Raw genomic sequence first — 19,378 nt, forward strand, 5'->3', positions numbered from 1 at the left:
GGTGTTCAGTTCCCTCAAGGCAGGTGAGAGTCCACAGTCCCAGAGAGTAGGGACACCATGACCTTTGCCTTTTGTGCATGAAGAGTCTATATCCATGTGGGACACCCTGGTACAGTAAGGCAAGTGGCCCAGTACACAGCACATACACACCAAGAAATAAAACGCATAAAACCCTTTCCTGAAAACAGGAATTGCGATATGTCAAATACAACAGGACTTGAACTTCACATGGTCCAGTGGGCGGCCCTTCCATTTACACCAGGGGCCTGCAACCTTTGGCTCTCCAGATGCGTTTGACTACAACTCCCATGGTCCCTCACCATGGTCTATCCTGCATTGGGCGGACAGAGTTGCAATACAAAACATCTGGAGAGCACATTTTGCAGATGCCCGATTGACACTGAACAACATTTCTGATGCCACATTTAGCATGAGGGTGGGAAAGACCAGCAATGAGGTTACTCAAAAGGGTCCTTTGCTACCTGCGCACATCTAAATTGTATATGTTGAAAGGGTTCCATGTGATAAAATCGCAGCAAAAAATGCTGTGGTAACAAAATATCACGGCAAAAATGCCACCGTTTTTGCTCCGCAATCCATGTTAAACATGCGGTGGACACCCCAGCAACCCCCGGACCCCTTACCATTTAAGGGGAGCAGGGGACACCCCCGCAACCCCTGCTCCCATTAAATGGTATAATGGGGCACACTTTTTCCGGGTCAAACCACAGCATTTTTGCCGCGAAATTTTTTTAGCGCGACATTTTTGCCGCGATATTATTACCCGATACTGTTGAAAGCCCTCTGGCTTTAAATCGGGAAGGCGAGTTGCTGCACAACCAGCATGAATATAAAAAAGTGGATGGCTTAGCGTGTCTCAAAGACATGGGACACTTGGAAAAATGTGTTCTAGTCTTTTTAGCTAGTTCTAATCCCCTTTAGAGAGACAAAAGGGTTGCATTCTACTCCTTTAGATTCAGCAATCCATTTAAATGATTAGATCAAAATTAACCGTGCTTGTTTGGCAGACATATTTAACAGTGATCTCATCATAGAATTCCCATGAAAGGGCAATTGACAGCGCACAATTTCTTTTTGTAGGGTGTCAATGGTTTACAATACACCTCAAACGGTAATTATAATCAAAATAAAAAAATGGAAACGATACACAATTTAAGTTCGTAAAAAAATCGTGAAAAAGGGTTACAGTATAACCATTTCAAAAATAACATTCAAATGTGGACCATAGCGTCAAGATCCTATTCACTAAACCTCAATTTATAAAATTTGATCCAAGCTTTTGATCAAATATCTTTAAGTGGCTAAAATTAAGGATATTTCTTTCCCCACCATAAACCGTTTCTAATTACAAAGTTATCCTCAGTTGAGGCGGTCCCAAAAGCTACGGGACTCTCCTCCTGTAAATCAGGACAGTCAATCAGTATGTTTTAAGGTTTCCTTGGCTGTTGCTATCATGACAAAAAGGTGAGTTCCTTGACTTTTATAAATCTCACGCTTAAAACCTCACAAGTTGGCAGAAGGTTCAACCTAAATCTCAAAGGGATTTCGCCATTTATTACAAGGAAATTTAATCACATAGTCGTGGATCATATTATAAGGTTTCTCCTTAGCAACAACAGTATACAATAAGCAATTGTTTTCTTGGTATGGCACCAATCTGAATTCGGTGTAGTTTTTTATATTTAACAAATTGTCAATTAAAATCTGTGGCGTTAAAATCAAACAGGTGTGATGCTCTACACATATGGAACACCACATCTTGAAAACTAGAGAATGATCCCCCTCCATTCTTAAGTCGAAAAGCAAGGATTCATGTGTCGAATTTGACTTTCCTGTAGAGTATTAGGGACTTCAGTTGGACCTTGGAAGGTAGAGACAGCAGGCCCAGCTCCAATCTCAAGACCACGATTGGGAGAAAGTTGGGTAAAGAGAAGGTTGGTCTCCAAATAAACCCTTCCATCTTGTGCCAGAGTTTTTTGTTAAAATAAAAGTGAATTTCTGCACCATACGTCAAGGAAAGAATCACCTTTGATTTCTCGAACTCCAAAGACAGTATTAAAGAGAAACGTCCAAAACAAATTGGTTTACCTCATTTGTGCAGCAGTCAAATTGACATTCGTATGCAGGTAGCATATGTAAGATTTACAGTCTGGGATTAATAGAGCATACATTCCAGATATTTAAACTGGTCCATAGTTTTGACCTTCATCCCTTTGAGAGGCCAAGTAAAAGGGATCGTTTTAGAATTATTGAATATATTTGCTTTTGAACAATTGATTAGCATGTCGTCGTCAAACATACACGGACTCAGGGCATTTAGACTTCTTCGTATGCCCATCAAAAATCACAAGATCGTCAGCATATACAAGATAGTATATGGACACCTCACCCAAATTAGAGGGAAAGGCCTTCACTTTATTTAAAGCCTTCCCCACCCTGGCCAGAGCATCTTAATTAATGTTGATAACTATTGTGGCGTTCCAATAAAGACAAGATATATTTTTTACTTTTTTTTAACAAAATTGCAGAAAATAGGTTTCTTGTTAATCCAACATGCATCACACCTTTGGGGTTTGCATTAGATCCATCATTCGTGGCAGTGAAAGAAAAGAGAAACAAAAAGGGTATTTTCATGGTTTAAGATCGTCAGACAAGGTGTTCCTTTATTTGATGAAACATTCGTTCTTCCTAGAATTCATTCATTGGAAGAAGTCCTTATGTGAGCACATACTGCATGTATGAAGCCAACTAGGATTCTGATGGGACACGACTGGAAAAACATCCAATCATCTTTGTAGTACGAAATGGGGGTAATTTGCTGAAGAGTAGGTTGTAAATTATGTTTGAAGGTAGCCAGGAATATATAAACTCTAATTGTTCACAAATTAATCTTCCACATTTGAAGGAAGTTTGTTCACCTAGGTTTGGTGGATGTGAGCTATTTGTTCTTTTGCTGGGCATACAATGATCAAAATTATGCTACACATTTTTTTTAAAGCGTTAAATAAAATATTGTGCAAGGCCAGGGCATCATGGAATGCAAGCGGGTAGTCATGGTCTCTGGTACACAGAGTGACCAGTGAGCTGACATGGTCATATCTATGGGCAGTACAGAACTGGATAACTCATGCTGTACAAAGCCCGGAGTGGGGCCCAATGAGGAAATGTGATGTTGAGAAGTCATTTCCCCATTTCAGGAGCCAGGGAGAAAAGATGGTGTGTTTGAAGTCCTCAGCGGCTTAGTGCTGAGGCGAATTCCCTAGCACTGTCATGTTGGCTGAATGGCCTTCCCTTTTCCACTATTGTTCCAATGCATAAACAAGCACTGGCAAAGCCAATCGTTTTTGCAGATGTCCAAGCATGGCACAGCCAGGAAATCTCCCCATTTGTCAACTATTGCAATCATGATCCCAGAAGCACCAACATTTCCTAGGCACTGGCCCAGTGTGCTCCGGTAGGTGCACATGCTAGGTATTGCTAGCACATACAGGGTAATTCCCATCCTGGCACGCTAGGTCCTGCAAGAAAGAGGTGTATGAGTGGGTTAGTGGCAGGTGAGGCGGTTCTTTCTAGAGAAGTTCCAAATCTAGCCAAAAAGGAAGAGTGCCAAACCTAGTTGGAAAAAAATCCAAATCAATTGGGAGGGTGGGAGGGGAAACTCAAAATAAAAATGCATTCCAATTTCTCCACTTAATAGGCAAACAACGAAATAGAAACCTTTTTTTATATTTCTGCTTATTTAGAAAGGCAAACAATTTAGTATTTTTGCACAAGACTCATTCCATTTGACATCTCAGTTAATGCAATATTTAAGCGGATAGCAGAAGAAACGCAAATCAAACAAGTGGGTTTTGAGAAAGTGGTCAAAGTGAGGGGAAATCAATCAATTAGCAATCACACAGCAGATTCATCAACTTGCACATTCGTATAGTTGCATGGCAAAACTTAATGCATCCTTTGAAAGGTGCATCTCGCATGATTTTAAATAATGGGTGCTCCCCTAACCGTGCACACAGTTTTAAAATGCGGCAGGTTTCACGCTGCAGAGCTCTCTGCGGCACTCCCCAGCCTAGTGTTTTATTTCCTGGGACTTTTAGTCCTGTGCTTATAGCACAAAAGGCAACATTACAGCTCACTCAGTAAAGAGAAAGAAACAGGACTGGACATGAGTGCAGTGGAGAGCAGCTCTGACAAAAATCAGACAAATGCACTTGGACAAGCTGTCCCGCATTCATGTTTTATAATTAATGGAGTTCCTCAATGTTTTGCACGGTCTCAAGGCGCATTTTTTCCAATAAACGAAATGGACATGCCTTTAAAAAAAATATGTGCACAGCTCTCCACCCTTTTTCTTTAAACAAAGTTCCACTGATGGTAAAAGCATAAATAAGATACATTTTTAAATAATTGCTATTTATACAGATGCAGAACAATGCACTTTTGATCACAAAAGAACGTACAATAAATAAGAAATCAGATTTAATGGTAAGTAGTCGCTTCTAACAATGGGGTGAGTTTGAGGGACATTCTGACCAGGTTGTGGAGGGGAGTAAATCGAACAGTCACTGGGGACAGTACACAAGTGGACATATATAGATCAACGTGTGTGTCTTATTTTTGAGAAGGGGTTAGAATTGCCCTTGAACTGCTTATGCTATGCACCTTGTTGCTCTCTGGTCAGTTTGGATACCAGTTTATTGGCTTAAAGGTTGCGATATTAACATCGTCAAAACCAACGCCTCTACTCAGACGCCTTCTGCCACAGTTTGCTCCCGGGACCTTCAATGGAGGGCACCTAGGGTCAACCTTCGATTTTAAATAACGTTCTCCTTGATTGCACTCCACCTGCCCCCCAATTAAATCAGACCTGATGCAAATATTCCAAAGGCACAGAGGGTCTATGTTTCAATATTCTCCTCCAGAACGCCGTCGCTATTCGATTTAACCAACTCAGATCACACACAACCAAAGCTTGGAGGCCATATACAAGCACTGATTGCATTATAATTTGAAGTATTTTGGCAACAGGTGCCGTTGCCACCTCACAGCTTAAATTAAAAAAGGCCTGTCCCATAAAAAGAAAGATTGCCGTTTCAGGAATTATGGTTGCCAAAAAAGCCACCCCCAGTAATTGCATTTCCTGTGTGGATGCAAGTCATATGCTTCTACACTGGATTTTCTCCCAGGATTAATTGTGGCCCTACATTCAGGAACCCGAGTAGGAGTGGGATCTCAGACATGCCTCGGGTCTTGGTGCAGGTTAAGGGGGTGGGGGAATGCTCATTGGGGCGCTCTCTGATGCTCGCCCTGTCCTATGCATGCGAAATGGTCCTGCTCGACAACACACCAGTGGCCTTGCACAATTGGAGAAGTATTGTGGGCATAATTATCTATGGTATAACTATGGCTGTGTGAGGAGAGGTCCAAGCCTGGATTCTGTGCACAAGCAGTGAACAATTACCATCCAGCACACAGATCTATATGCAAGCACTACAGTGGCCCCCAAAAACACCCGACAGCCACCTTATGTGAAAAAGGAGCGAAGTGGCCCTGCTCGCTGCTATTCCTGTAAATTCAGCCCTTGCTATGGTGGTTTGGACCAAGATCTCTCTACACACAGTTTATTGCAAGAAAGTGGTTCCTGCATTGCTGTTTCAGACAGATATGGCTTCCGGTAGGGTGAATTAATCTAAAAATCTAGGGATTCTGCCTGAAAGAAGCCCCGAGATTATGACAAGGGTGGCCGCAGCAGGGCATACATCTTGAGTTAGGCCATTATTCGTTGAAATCAAACCTACCTGTGCAAAATTGGGCAACATTTACAGACACCATTATGGGGGTGCCCGGCAGACTGTGAATCTTTATGCCAAGAATAAGCTTGGTGCACAGCCCCGTACATGGATGGGTGCTTGGTTAATGCATGCGACTACAAGCAGCCAGATGGACACATGCGAAAAAAACTGGGATTCATGTTAAGGAAGAATGTGAAAACGGCACTGCATAGCGGAGGCCAGGCCATATTGGATGAATGTGGAGGGCGCTGGAGAAGTGTCGCAAGCTTACAAAGACTCCCGAGTTCCCCCAAAGATGCCAGGTGACTACTGGAACCAGCTGAAAACCAGGGAAGGATGTGCAAAAATGGGAATATTTCCTAAGTGCAGGAGAGACCTATGGACTCATCGTGAGATTGTGCGATCAGGAAATTTGTTTAGTGGGAACTTTGCAATGTTGCTAGAAATGTCTTTGTATTTGTACTTGTATTTTGTTTATTTGTATTGTGCAGCCAGCCCAAGGGCATCAGGGTGCATGTTTGGAAAAAGGTAGTTACAGATAAGTGTTACAAAGATAGGTACACGTTACATTGTATAAGCATATTTACATCAAAAATAAGAACATGAATAGGAAATTACACGGAATGTCCAAGCGGTCAACCTATACATTATATACAGTGAGTAAGCAGTATTGCAGGTAGCAGCTGCATGAGTTACATAACAGGGACAATTGTGTCCTCTTCATGAAGCCACCGTTTAATTTTATTTTTAAAAAATTGGGTGGATGGAACATTTCTGAGATCATTGGGTAGGGAGTTCCAGAGCTTGGCCGCCAGGACTGGGAATCTCGAGCCTCTAGCTGTCTGAAGCCTGAAACTAGGAATGGTTAGTGTGTGTGCTTGTGCAGATGTCAGAGGTCTGGATGCTGTATGTTGAGTGAAGCGCGTGGAAAGGTACGCAGAAGCAGCATTATTCTGAGCCTTGCGGGTTAGAACAAGTGCTTTGAGGGAAATGCGATGTGTAATAGGTAGCCACTGAAGATTGCACCTGGTGGAGGAGATGTGGGAGCACCTGGAGACGTTAAGAGCAGCCCTAATGCCATTGTTCTGGGTGACCTGGAGTTTATCAAGGTTTCTTTGACTAGTCCCTAAGTAAAGGGCGTTGCAATTTTGGACATGAGGGTTCTAGCGAGGAGCAGGCAGTTGTCCGTTGACAGGAAAGGGCGACAAGCTGTGATGAGTTTACAAGTATACAATGATGCTGAGACTACTGAGTTAGTTTGTCTATTGAGAGAGAGAGTGGAGTGTAGGTAGATTGAGTGCTTTAGTGACGTTGGTGACTTTGATGACATTTCCATCAATAATGAAGGAGTTGTATTTGGGGTCAAGTTTTGTAGGTTTAGACTGATTCAAGGATGAGTAACTCAGTTTTTTCATCATTAAGGCAGAGCCCATGATGCGCCATCCAGGCCTGGATGACAGAATAGACTGAGTTGAGTGCGTTGACATCAGTTACATAGTCGCCAGAGATGGGGGATGAGTATCTAGGTGTCATCCGCATAATAGTGTACGAAACACCCAGATAGTCAAGAATATCAAAGAGCGGTTTAGTAAACACGTTGTACAAGGTGGGCGATACACAAGAGCCTTGTGGGACTCCGCAAGGGACATGTGCTGGGTCAGCAGCGGCTACGGGCGAGAAGACCCTTGTGGATCTATTTGCCAGGAAGGAGCTGATCCAGGCGGTGGCTGCATTAGAGAAGTGAGCGGCAATCTTAAGGTGGTGGCAGAGGATTTGGTGATCGACCAAATCAAATGCAGCCGAGAGGTCGAGGAGGAGCAGGAGAGCTTGTTTGCCGTTGTCTTTCAAGTCCTCGATTTGGGTTTTAAGGTCAATCAGGGCTGTCTCCGTGCCGTGTCTTGGGCGGAAGCCAGATTGTGTAAGCCCTAATAGATTGTTAGTCTCAAAGTAATCCTGGATTTGTAAATAGGCTGCCCAATACAAAATTTTGAGTAGATAAGGGACTGTGGTGATGGGCCTGTAGTTGGTAGGATTGCTCGGGTCAAGGTTAGGTTTTTTAATTAGAGGGACGACCCATGCATCCTTAAGGTTGTTAGGAACTGTGCCCATTTGAATGAGGCGTTGATAATGGAGGTAATAAATCGGGCAAGGTCATGTGCCACTTCCTTTACGACCGGCGCAGGGCAGGCGTCACCTTGGCAGTTGGAGGGCTTAAGCTTCATGATGATGTTTTCGACTTCCTTAATGATAAGGGGAGAGAAGCAGAAAGGTTTGAAGAGATGCTTAGGAGCAGGGGTATTATAGGACTAGGGGTTGCCCGCTCGATCCGAGAGGTGGTTTTTATTGGTATTAATTTTGGCTTGGAGCGAGGAAATTTGGTTTAGAAGTGCTTTTTGAATATTGGAGCGCCATTCAGCGTCCGGGGTACAAGCATCAAGTGGAGCGACTGGGGACTCTTTCCTTGAGGATCTTAAAGAGTTCCTTGGTGTTGGATTGTGCGATCCTAATGTTGTACACTTCTTTTTTGGCCGCTAGGATAGCTTCTGTGTATGCGAGGGAGGCGGTTGTGAGGTTATTTCTGTTGGCTAGAGTAGGTGAGTTTTTCCAATGAGACTCAGCTTTTCTTTTTTCTTTGCGCAGTTCACTTAAGTGGGGGTGAAGCATGAGTTAAGGTGGTTACAAGGTTTTTGTTTGCGCAATTTGAGTGGGGCAATGGTATTGAGCGCTTTTAGCATGGCACGGTTGTAAGAGTCAACTAGGACAGTGGGGTCAGAGCAGGTGGATGAAGCCGTGTTCAGTAATGGGAGGATAAAAGGGAGTAGTTTCTCAACCGTGATATCCTTCTTGTTACGTGTGTAGGAGGGCGGGGCCAAGTTGGGTTTGATTATAGGTGGGCTAGCATTGATGGTGAATATTATGTTATGGTGATCCGACCATGCGCAAGATGACACAGTGCACAATTCATGTCAGAAACCCAATACAGAGTGCGACCCTTGATATGGGTGGGTTCATCAACGTGTTGGGTGAGGCCGAAGTCAGCCAGAACACTGGCTACTTCACTGGCTTTGGCATAATTCGTATCCTGGTATCCCAAATTGAGGTCGCCATGTACGATGATTTGAGATTTAGGCTTGGTGCTAGAGGCTAGGATGGAAGAGATGTCCTCTGCAAATGTGGAGGTGGGGCCGGGTGGCCTGCATACGAGATGGACTGAAGCAGTGTGGTTGGGTGAGATTGGTAGTTTAATAGAGAGTAGGTCAGCTGATGGCAGTTGTAGGGTGTTGGCAACTCCTAAGATTAAGCAAACTCTTGAATATGAATGCTAATCCACCCCCCTTGGTTTGATTAGTGTCCCTATCACATCTGATAATGGAGTAGTTATCAGGGATGGCCATGGTCAGGGCAGGACCGAGTATTGCGGGTGTGTTCTCAGAACATAATACATTTTAGTAAGTAATATGGGCTATAAACTTTGATAGAATGGCCAGGAGTGGGTACAGCAGATAGCGACTGGCAGCCTATAGCGGCACAGCGAGTACAAATAGCAAGCAATGACCAAATGAAATCAAACATAAATGACCTGGGCAAGCACAATGCAATCAAAATGTCTGGGAAAACCATAGGTAATCAGACATGTAATGACCTAGGCAGGCACAGAGGGTACAAGTGCCTAGCAATGACCCAATGAAATCAAACAAATGACCTCGGCAAGAACAATGCGAGCAAAAATGTCTAGCATGACCATAAGTATGGTGTGAATAATCAGACAAGTAATGACCTGGGCGGGCACAATGAGTACAGATGCCTAACAGTGAACATAGCAGCCAAATAGTGAACTGAAAAGGCACATAGATTGGAGGAGCAATACAGAAGACTGGCATGGGAGGAGGTAGTGTGGTGCTCCTAAGATAAGCAATGGGCGGTACAGGTTCATAGGTAGGAGCTGCAGCACAGTGTGTAATAAGCACAATCAGAGTCATATGCCTACCAAATGCTAGTTGTCCATTTTACTGGCAGTACTTAGAAATCTGACGAAACCGCTTATAAGCAATGCATGAGAGGAGAGATAGAGGATCGTTTCACAGTAGGCAGTGCATAAAGACCTGGGAGGCTAAGCCATAGATCCCAGAGGTGGATATGGTACACAGAATCTGATGGGGAGGCGACAATTGAATTGAGACGATTCTCAGGTAGTACCAGTAGGTTAAACGAGACGAGTAGCAGGAGCGATAACAGTCAATGCGGCAAGGCTGCATTTGGAGCTCAAAGCACAATGGTGAAAATCACGAGTGAAACATATGTCCAGGAAGTTCCAGCGGGGTCGCGTATAAGTAAGTGACATAGTTGGTGAGGGAACAGTCAAGCCAACACTTACCCAGTTAAGCGTACGGTAAATCCTTTGACTGAGAAGGTCATGTCTGGGGATTAGGGCAGCGTTTGTGGCCTCTGGCTCCGACAGCTCAAGACAGGCTCCAGACAGGAAGCCTTTGTGTGTGGCCTTCGTGGGTGTGCCATCGATTCGCCTGCCAGCGAGGATTGGTCAATAAAAGGAAGTGAAGAACCAAACAGAGCCCGGTCTGGATGGGGCTGTGAGGTCCGATGACAAATTGAAAGTGGCCATCTTGGAGTTGGTACAGCCTCGAGGAGGCTAATGGCGGCAGATATGTTAACGTTGGAATCACGGCAGCAAATGCACGGGAATGAGAAGTGCCCTCACGATGCAGCTTCCCAGCGAAAATGGGACAAGGAGCAGATTTCAAATCTACTCGTGTCTGTAGCATGCAAACGCAGTGCGGCGGTCTGGGCAGCAGGGGGGTACCTCCCAAGCCTCACCTGGGTTACTGGCAGCACTGCTCCTGCAGTGGAGGGGCCCTGTGCCACACGGGATCTAGTTGGATCCAGTTGTAATCCCGCCACCCCCATTAGCGGGGGAAAGACATGAAATGAATAGCCCATAGGAGGCAATGAGGATTTTTGTAGCAGGATGGAGGGAGTTTAGCAGTTAACAGCATATTAGCAATTCATAGATGGACACGATTGATATCCAAGTACTTAATGGAAGATGCACAACTTCAGATGGTTTGACTGCTGATGGGTGAAACCTCTTTGCCGTAGTTTTTTCTTTTATATTTGGGGCACATTTTATACTATAATCTTTATTGTAGGTCTATATGCTTTGATCTAAACTAGACAAAACAATCAGACATCAAAAAACGTAAAAAACATTCTTGTACAATTATTGTGGGGTTCGAAATGTGGCTACTTGGCTCCAGCCTAGTTAGCTGGATACAAACGGCTACCAGGAGATACTTTTGGTTCCCGGCCCACTGGTGTCGAACAAACACACCTATGTGAATTTAGCTCTGTGCATTTGGTACAATCTATAAATAAACATTAGGACACATCTATACAATATTGAAAACATAAGGGATCATAAATAATGGACAAAATGACATGTTTGCATCTTATGTGGAAGGAAGATTTAAGAACGTGGTTTACTAGCTCCTCGATCCCCAGTGGTAGCTCCTGGTCAGTGCCTAGTGCTGGAAAACAGGAGCTAGTTTTAGCTCCTGCTCATCCATACGCAAGATCGATCCCTGATGATGCGCCATATTTTTAGTGCAACGAAATGCGTACATACACAGAGCTAAAGGAGTCCATTACAAGACACATCCACCGAGTATTCTATTCATTCATCTGTCTGTCGTGTGTGGTTAAAACCACAGACCGACTGCATGGGAAGCCTTAAAAGTTCAGAAGAATTTATGTGGAAAAAATAAAGTGTCCACAGAGCTCACACATTTTCTGTGGGCAGCCATCCATCCCAGTTCCAATTCTACTAATGGTAGTTTTGCTGTTTCCATTACGAATGTAGGACTGTCCTCTGCAGGTGTAATACAGGAGATATCTTTTACAAATTGATTATATTGAATAGACTAGGTTTGCATGTTACTTGTCTTACCCAGTGCAATCTATTACAGCTCAGGGCACGGTACAGGTAGGTCATGTGAAATTACATTGTGCAGGTGTATTGCAGCCCTGCCCAGGTCTGTTAAAGGGTGGTGTCATCTCCAGGTGTGCCCAGAGTAAGTGCCTGTGATTATGATTAATTCACATCTTTTCAATCCATCAGTCTTTAGTGTTGCAAAGTCACCAAAAGACACAGGTACGCCCAAACATGGATAGTGTGCTTGTGGCATTTACAGTCCCAAGCAACACCTCACTGATGATGATGATGATGATGATGATGATGATGATGATGATGATGATAAAGTACAGCTGGGGTGCCTGGGGTGGATTGTGGTCTAATAGAGATGGGATCCGACCTACTTCAGACTGGAGTGCCCCTTTATAGATTAGGGATTGGGGGGGAAACCTTTGAAAATGTTTACCACTTCTGTAATTGCCAGGCAAGCTGCAAAGCTATGCAATAAAAGGGTGCCAACATCAATTGACGAAATAAGTCTAGGGTTGCTTGCGTTCCCATGCAGAGGCAGGCTGGCCTAGCAGTATGGGTGCCGGATCAAGACTGTTTTACATGTGGCTGGCCCCCTTCTGAAATGGTGCAGGTGTGTTAGGAAATTATGGAGTAGAAGGTCTTCCCCAGAGTGAATAGTTCCAAACCTTCAATCCATCACTTTTTGGTTTTAGCCCATCACTGGGGAAACAGTCAAGACTTCACAGGCTTTCTGAAGAATTGGAGAATGAGGAAGATTTGACCGCGCGAGAAGCTAGGTTCAAGATGTTAGCCTTACGTACCGCTACTCAAGCAACCAGGAATGAAAGAGCAGCTGGGAAACGGACTGAAGACCAGTACAGAAGATGTGGAAACAAATGTGGGGTTTTTGTCAAAAGCATTGTGCCTTGGGCACCTCAAGCCTACTGAACAATACAGAAGATTTAAAACTGAACATAATGCATAACAGGAGGGGCCAGTGCAGAAACGTACAGGGCTCCGAATACCAGACAACATTAGAGGGTTGATGTGGGACTGTGCCATCTACACAAGCATCCCCCACCGGAGAACGGGGGCCCACGTGAAGAATATTCGCATAGTCTCATTTTGAGGGAACCAAGGAACAGCTGCTCATTCTCCCTCAGCAATCATTAGATAGGGCAGGAACCTTGCCACTACGTTAAGATGGAGGAAGCCAACCTTGGACACTGGTGGCACAACATTAAGAGCCACGTTCATCATTCAGGTGCCAGCACTGGGCACGCTGGCAACTCTGTGGCTCATGTACTTAAAGATGCGCCCATCTCCGTTTTGGAAAGGCAGAGTGTTGCCCCGTGGCTGGGAGCAAGCCCGGACCCTCGCGCAACCACAGGACGGAATCCACATCCACTTACCTTGCTCTTGCTGAGGCTGCTCTGGTGCTCTGCGATCTCCTGGGTGATCTGCTTGGAGGTGGTCTCCCGCTCCTCGTCCAGGCTGCTCTCCCTCTCCAGCTGCTGGAACTCCAAGTCTTCAAAGGCCTTTGCTGCGGCTTCCAGCATTTCGGACATCTAGGGAGAGAGTGGGGGACATGAGCAGGACCTCAGAAACCTAACTGGCCCAACCACATTCCAGATGAAAGTTGCTGCCCCTCACCTCCGTTGACTGCCCATAACGGGGCGATCGATAACAGACCCATACACACTCACTGGCACAAACATAAGTGAGTGAGTGCAAAAAGGGACCTGAAGAACTAACATGCTCCAATAAGGCCCACGCCCTCGTAGTGTTTAATGTGATCGGCTTAAAAGAATGCAATGGTTACTCAACCACACTGCGCTGACCACAATGGTTAACACAACAACCAGTTTTAATCCCAAGAAAGACAGCCAGCACGTGTTTCGACCACAGGTCTTGTTCCAGGCTTCAGGCAATTCCTTTTTGTTTAACGCTGTGCTCAGCGCAGTGTGGTCCTGTAACCATTAGATAGTTACAATTGGGACTGCTGGGGCATAGGGCCTGCCTTGACACGACCATCTGCAACAGACACGGAAACTTTTCAAATCAAGTTTTAGTGGCTTCAATTTGCACCATCTTGCCTTCTGAAGAGACTAGCATCTACCTCTTCTTGGAATCGACAGGTTGGAATGTGGGCGAACACCTTTGCCACCCAGCCAAAGGTGTCCTGAAAAGAAAGCTTTCAAACCTAGACAGAGTAACAATCTTGCAAACTCGTCCAGGCATTCTCAAAGGTCTATGCATCAATCCCATTCATAGCAAACGATCAGCAGAGCGAGGGAGCCTGAGCAAATGCTGTTTGTAGGGTGAAGGGGGAAGGGGCAGATTCAAATGGAGCAGGTCACAACACACCTATAGTTACAAATTGGCTAAAAAGCAGGGTGACCTATGAACGGTTATAGATGACCAGTCACCAAAAGCACACTGTCTGCGTTTGGTAAATGCTCCCGTCACTTTAGGGAACAGGATTAGCAAAGGCAGCGTAAGTCAGTAAAAATAAAGATTGCCCTTGCATAGTATACATTACTGAGATTGTAATCATCCGCAGAGAATTCAAGAAATTCAAGCTAAATGAATCCACCCACAACATGTTTTGGTCTTTGGGGCTATAGCTCGAGAGCCTCCTGCACCCCAACCCGCACGCACACTTCCACGCACCACACCTCCAATGTTGCTGAAAAAGGCTAGCCAGCCACTGGGAAGTTTCATCGAAGTTGGTTCCCCTGATTGAATGCACTATGAACTTTAGCCTGCACCTGAAACATGTTGCTCCCGCTGCGCCCTGTCAAACATCAACCATGAAGAGCCGTGTGTGCGCTGAACCAACCAAGGAGGTTACAGGTATTCCAATTGGCCAGCATGTAGGGTTTAGTGCTTTACTGAAGATAAAAGTTTAGGTGGGAGCGGAGACTGGACAGGGAAAGGTCTCCCAATACATATGCAGTGTTCGCAGGTTTCTGGAGGGTAGCTGAATCTGGAAGGGTGGGCGGGGGGGAGGGTAGCTCTTCAATCTGCAGTGTGAGATTTGTTCTGCATAGGTTGTGGGGTGCTAAATCAAGCCACCACAATTTCAATTGAATGTTGGCTCCAATGAAACTCCTAGTACCAGGCCACAGATTCTAAGGGAAAACCTTGAAGGAAAACGTCTAATCCCCAGAGAATAACTGAATTACATTGCAAGTGTTTTTTTTATTATTCTTAAATATTACCCGCACTTCCTGCCTGCCAAACAATACTTTGCTTAGCCGGCTCATCACTCAAATTTCCTATCACGCAGCCGCTTATTTACGTTCAACCTACTCTGCCATCCCAGGCAAGAGGTTTGGGGTTTTTCAGAGACTGCATTCGACTGAAACATTGCATCTTTTTTCATTCTATATTTTGAGTGGTTACTTGGGTCTCTTCTGGGAGTTCTGAGAAAGTTGAAGAGCTTCACCCTTCGCCTAAGAAAGATAAAGTCCAGTAGTGATCAAGACACCTGGTGTGCCTTGATGTGGGGTCAAAGAGTATAAGCTATGGCAAGAACACCCCTACAGCCTGGACACATGCATTCTTAGATGTTCCCTCCCATGTGGACATGGAGGGCTTTCTACGCTTGTGCAGCAGCTCCCATATGCACCAGGCTCTTTGCATTTATAACTGATCATCTTCAACTGCTCTGCTCTATAAGGCCCCCCCTCTGCTCACCATCCATACTACCCTCCCCGCCCCCGTACCTCCCATATGTACCTGCCCAGTTGCTCTCGATTTGCCACCATCTTCAGTGCATCTATGCCTCAGTAGCCAGCCTCCTGCTCTCCCTGTGCCATTTACCTCTGCAGCCCCCCCCCATTCTATTGATCTATTATTTTATACAGCACTACATTCATCCTTGCTGTTGCTTCACGGCACTCTGGAGATCTTTTGGCCAAGAGGTGGCATCATTCAGCCACACTCTATACTGTCCAACTTCCAACAGCACAATGTCTTTCAGAAGTTAGTCCCTTGGTTAAAACCATATCTGGTAACGGGTGGGGGGGGGGGGCTTTCGTGGTAGAGCAGAAGGGAATAGTTTCTTACCTGTAACTCCATTTCTCCACCATTGGTATCTTTCATGGATTCACATGCTTAGAATATTCCCCGTCGTCAGGCTGGGAATCCCCGGTACATTATATAGACCCTTTCCCGTAGGAAAACTTTTTCGACGCTATGCGTCCTATCCACCTCGTTTTGTATCATGCGTGCCCGCGCCGTCAGGACGCCATGATATAAATACAGGACCCGCCCCCGCACTCCCTCAGATTTCGGCCCCCAAAGTAGTGGGGGAACCAGTTTGCATGCTCAGGAGAGGCAGGCGGGCGCATGTGAATCCATGAAAGATACCAATGCTGGAGAAATGGAGTTACAGGTAAGAAACTATTCCCTTCTCCAGCATTGGATCTTTCATGGATTCACATGCTTAGAATAGATTACATAGCAGTACCATCCCGAAAAGAGGAGGCGTGCATGCAAACTCACATACATTCCTCACAATGCCCGTTCCCTATGGTCGTGTACCCATCAGCAATAGTTAACAGAGAACGAACAATATTCAATCATAATTTCAACAAGATCTAACCCCTCAACCGGGGAGTACCTTATTGGAATAGGTGTCGAAGCACCGCCTGTCCCATCCGAGTAGCTTCGGCATGTTGTTGTGGCAGGCAGTAATGGCGGGTAAAAGTGTGTGTAGCCGTCCAGGTAGCCGCCATGCAGATGTCCCCCAGAGGGACTCCAGACCACAGCGCCGTCGACGATGCCGCCGCTCTAGTTGAATGAGCTCTTGGGCGTCGCAGAAGAGGCTTCCCAGCCTTGGAATGGCATTACGAAATGGTAGACGATACCCATCTAGACAGTCCTTGATTTGAAATAGCTTTGCCTTTAGCACCCAAACCATAGGCCACGAACAATTGTCTCGTTTTCCTGAAAGGTTGCGTGCGATGCAGATAAAACTTGAGAGCCCTTTTCACGTCTAATGTGTGTAACGTGCGCTCCGCTCCCAAGCATGGCTCTGGAAAAAACGTAGGTAAGACAATAGAGGAATGTTTATGGAACACTGAAGGAGCTTTCGGTATGAACTGTGGGTTAGTGGCAAGGAGCACCTTGTTCTTGAAAAATCTTAAGTATGGTGGGTCTACCATTAGAGCTTGGATTTCCGAAATACGTCGGGCTGAAGTGATGGCCACCAGGAAGGCCAATTTCCACGACAAAAACTTTAGAGACGATGATGACATTGGTTCAAAAGGAGGTTTCATAAGAGACGCTAACACCAGATTGAGGCTCCACACCGGAGGAAATCTCTTCTCGGGAGGGAAACTCCTAAACAGACCCTTAAGGAAGTGCTTAATCAGGCGGTCGCTGAATAATGGCGCGGAATGTCGTTGACGTGTAAACCTGGAGATGGCGGCCAGGTGTACTTTTATAGACGACACCGATAAGCCCTTTTGAGCTAAGAACAGCAAGTATGGAAGGAGCTGTTCCGGCGTAATCGACTGCGGAACCAAACCTGGGTGATCCCCACACCACTGACAGAAACTCCTCCATTTCTACGAGTATGAAGTGTTTGTGGAAGGTGCTCTTGCCGCTTGCAGAATACGACGACACTCCTCCGGAATCGTTAGCTGACCAAATTCGGCGAAGTCAGGAGCCAGGCCGTCAACTTGAGGCTGTCCGGGTCGTGATGCCAAACAGTACCCTCCTGTCGAGACAGAAGGTTGGGGATCTTCCTGAACCTCATTGGCTCCGCCGCCGCCATGTGCAGCAGGTCTGAAAACCACACCTGTCTGGCCCAATATGGGGCCACCAGAATCACCCGACATGGGTACTTGAGGATCCATTGCAACGTCCTCCAGATAAGAGGAAATGGAGGGAATGCGTACAGAAATTTGTTCGTCCATGGGAAGGAGAACGGATCCCCCCAGTGAGCCCTGCTGAGGCCATCTGCTTGCATACTGCGGGCATTTCCTGTTGTCCTTCGTCGCGAACAGATCGATGGAAGGATGTCCCCACTTCTTGAATACATGTTGTAGTTGCTGGTCGTTCAGCACCCATTCGTGAACTTCGTTCATTTCCCTGCTGAGGGCATCGGCCTCCACATTTCTCACGCCTGGCAGGTGGAACGCCAAGATTAGCATGTTGTGTTGCAGGGCCCAATGCCAGATTTTCTGTGCCTCCATCAACAGGGACCTGGAACGTGTTCCTCCTTGTTTCCGTAGGTAAAACATTGTAGTCGTGTTGTCCGTCATGACACGCACCACGGAGTCTCTCAATTGAGGAAGAAAAGATTTTAGAGCCCACCGCACTGCTCTCAGTTCTAGCAGGTTGATATGCAGGGAGGACTCTTGTAACGACCACCGGCCTTGTACCTGTAACGTATCCAGATGAGCTCCCCATCCGCTCAGCGATGCATCCGTCACCACCGTCTTCTGGAACTCTGGTTCCACCAGAGGCATTCCTTTCGTTAAATGAGTAGAAGCTCTCCACCAACAGAGTGCTTGTACCAGTTGTTCGTCGATGACCAGTCTGTCGGACCAGCGACCTTGGCTCTGCGCCCAACGGTCCGCTAGAAATTCCTGGCAAGGCCTCATAAACAGACGGCAGTTGTTTATCAACGGAATGCAGGATGACATGGTCCCTAGCAGGGACATGTATTTGCGCACCAACACCCTGGTACCGCATCTCCATTCCGACGCCTTGCTTTGTAGCTTCTGTATCCTTTCGCTGGATGGTCTTACAAGGCTTGTGTGCGTATGAAACTCCGCTCCTAGAAAGACCAAGGTCCTCGAAGGCTCTACGGAGGACTTGCTGAAGTTTATCGCGAAGCCCAGTTCCTGTAAGAGGGACATCGTGGCCCCCAGACTGTTTCGTGTTTGTTCCATGGACAAACCTCTGACCAGCCAGTCGTCTAGATAGGGATAGACATGGTGACCGTCCTTCCTAAATGGGCCGCTATAGGGGCCAAACACTTGGTGAACGTCCTGGGGGAGGACTTGAGACCGAACGGGAGGACCATGAACTGAAAATGCTTTCGCCCGACGACGAACCTTAAATATCTCCTGTGTCGTGGACGTATTGGGATATGAAAATATGCGTCCTGAAGGTCTAGCGACGACAGATAATCCATGGGTTGCACTGACCTGATAACCTCCTGGAGCTTTAGCATTTTGAATTTTGAGCTCTTTAGCCATTTGTTGAGTACCCTCAGGTCGAGAATGGGCCTCCATTTTCCATTTGGCTTCTTGACAACGAAGAACCGGGAATAAACCCCTTGTCCTTCCTGTGCCACAGGAACCCGTTCTACCGCTCCTTTTTGCAGCATAAGCGCCACCTCTTGTCTTAGAACTTGAAGGTGGGGCTGGGCCGAAAACACTGGCGGAAGACTTGGAGGCTTGTTTTTGAATTGCAGCGCATGACCCATGCGAATCGTGTCCAGAACCCATCGATCTGTGGTGATGCATTTCCATTGGTCGATATGATGAGAGACTCGACCCCCCAGGACGTTCCGAAGGCCGTCATTGGTTGCTGGTTTGCTTGTCCTTCGTCGACGAGGGACCCGAGCCGCGTCTTCTGGAGGCTTGATAATCTCTGCCTCTAC

At 46.1% G+C, this 19,378-nt stretch overlaps 1 protein-coding gene across 7 annotated transcripts in view; it reads right to left on the bottom strand.

Moving 5' to 3' along the window:
- The window catches only part of PHLDB3 (pleckstrin homology like domain family B member 3), a 248,793-nt gene that overhangs the window by 105,175 nt on the left and 124,240 nt on the right, over nt 1-19,378 (bottom strand). For all 7 annotated transcript variants that reach the window (XM_069640851.1, XM_069640849.1, XM_069640850.1 and 4 more), the window contains one exon: nt 13,164-13,319. In XM_069640851.1, coding sequence (XP_069496952.1) covers nt 13,164-13,319 — 156 coding nt within the window. The remainder of the gene's footprint in view (nt 1-13,163; nt 13,320-19,378) is intronic.

Source organism: Ambystoma mexicanum, chromosome 1q (genome assembly GCF_040938575.1).
Source record: "Ambystoma mexicanum isolate Mex_15411 chromosome 1q, UKY_AmexF1_1, whole genome shotgun sequence".
Lineage (NCBI taxonomy): Eukaryota > Metazoa > Chordata > Amphibia > Caudata > Ambystomatidae > Ambystoma > Ambystoma mexicanum.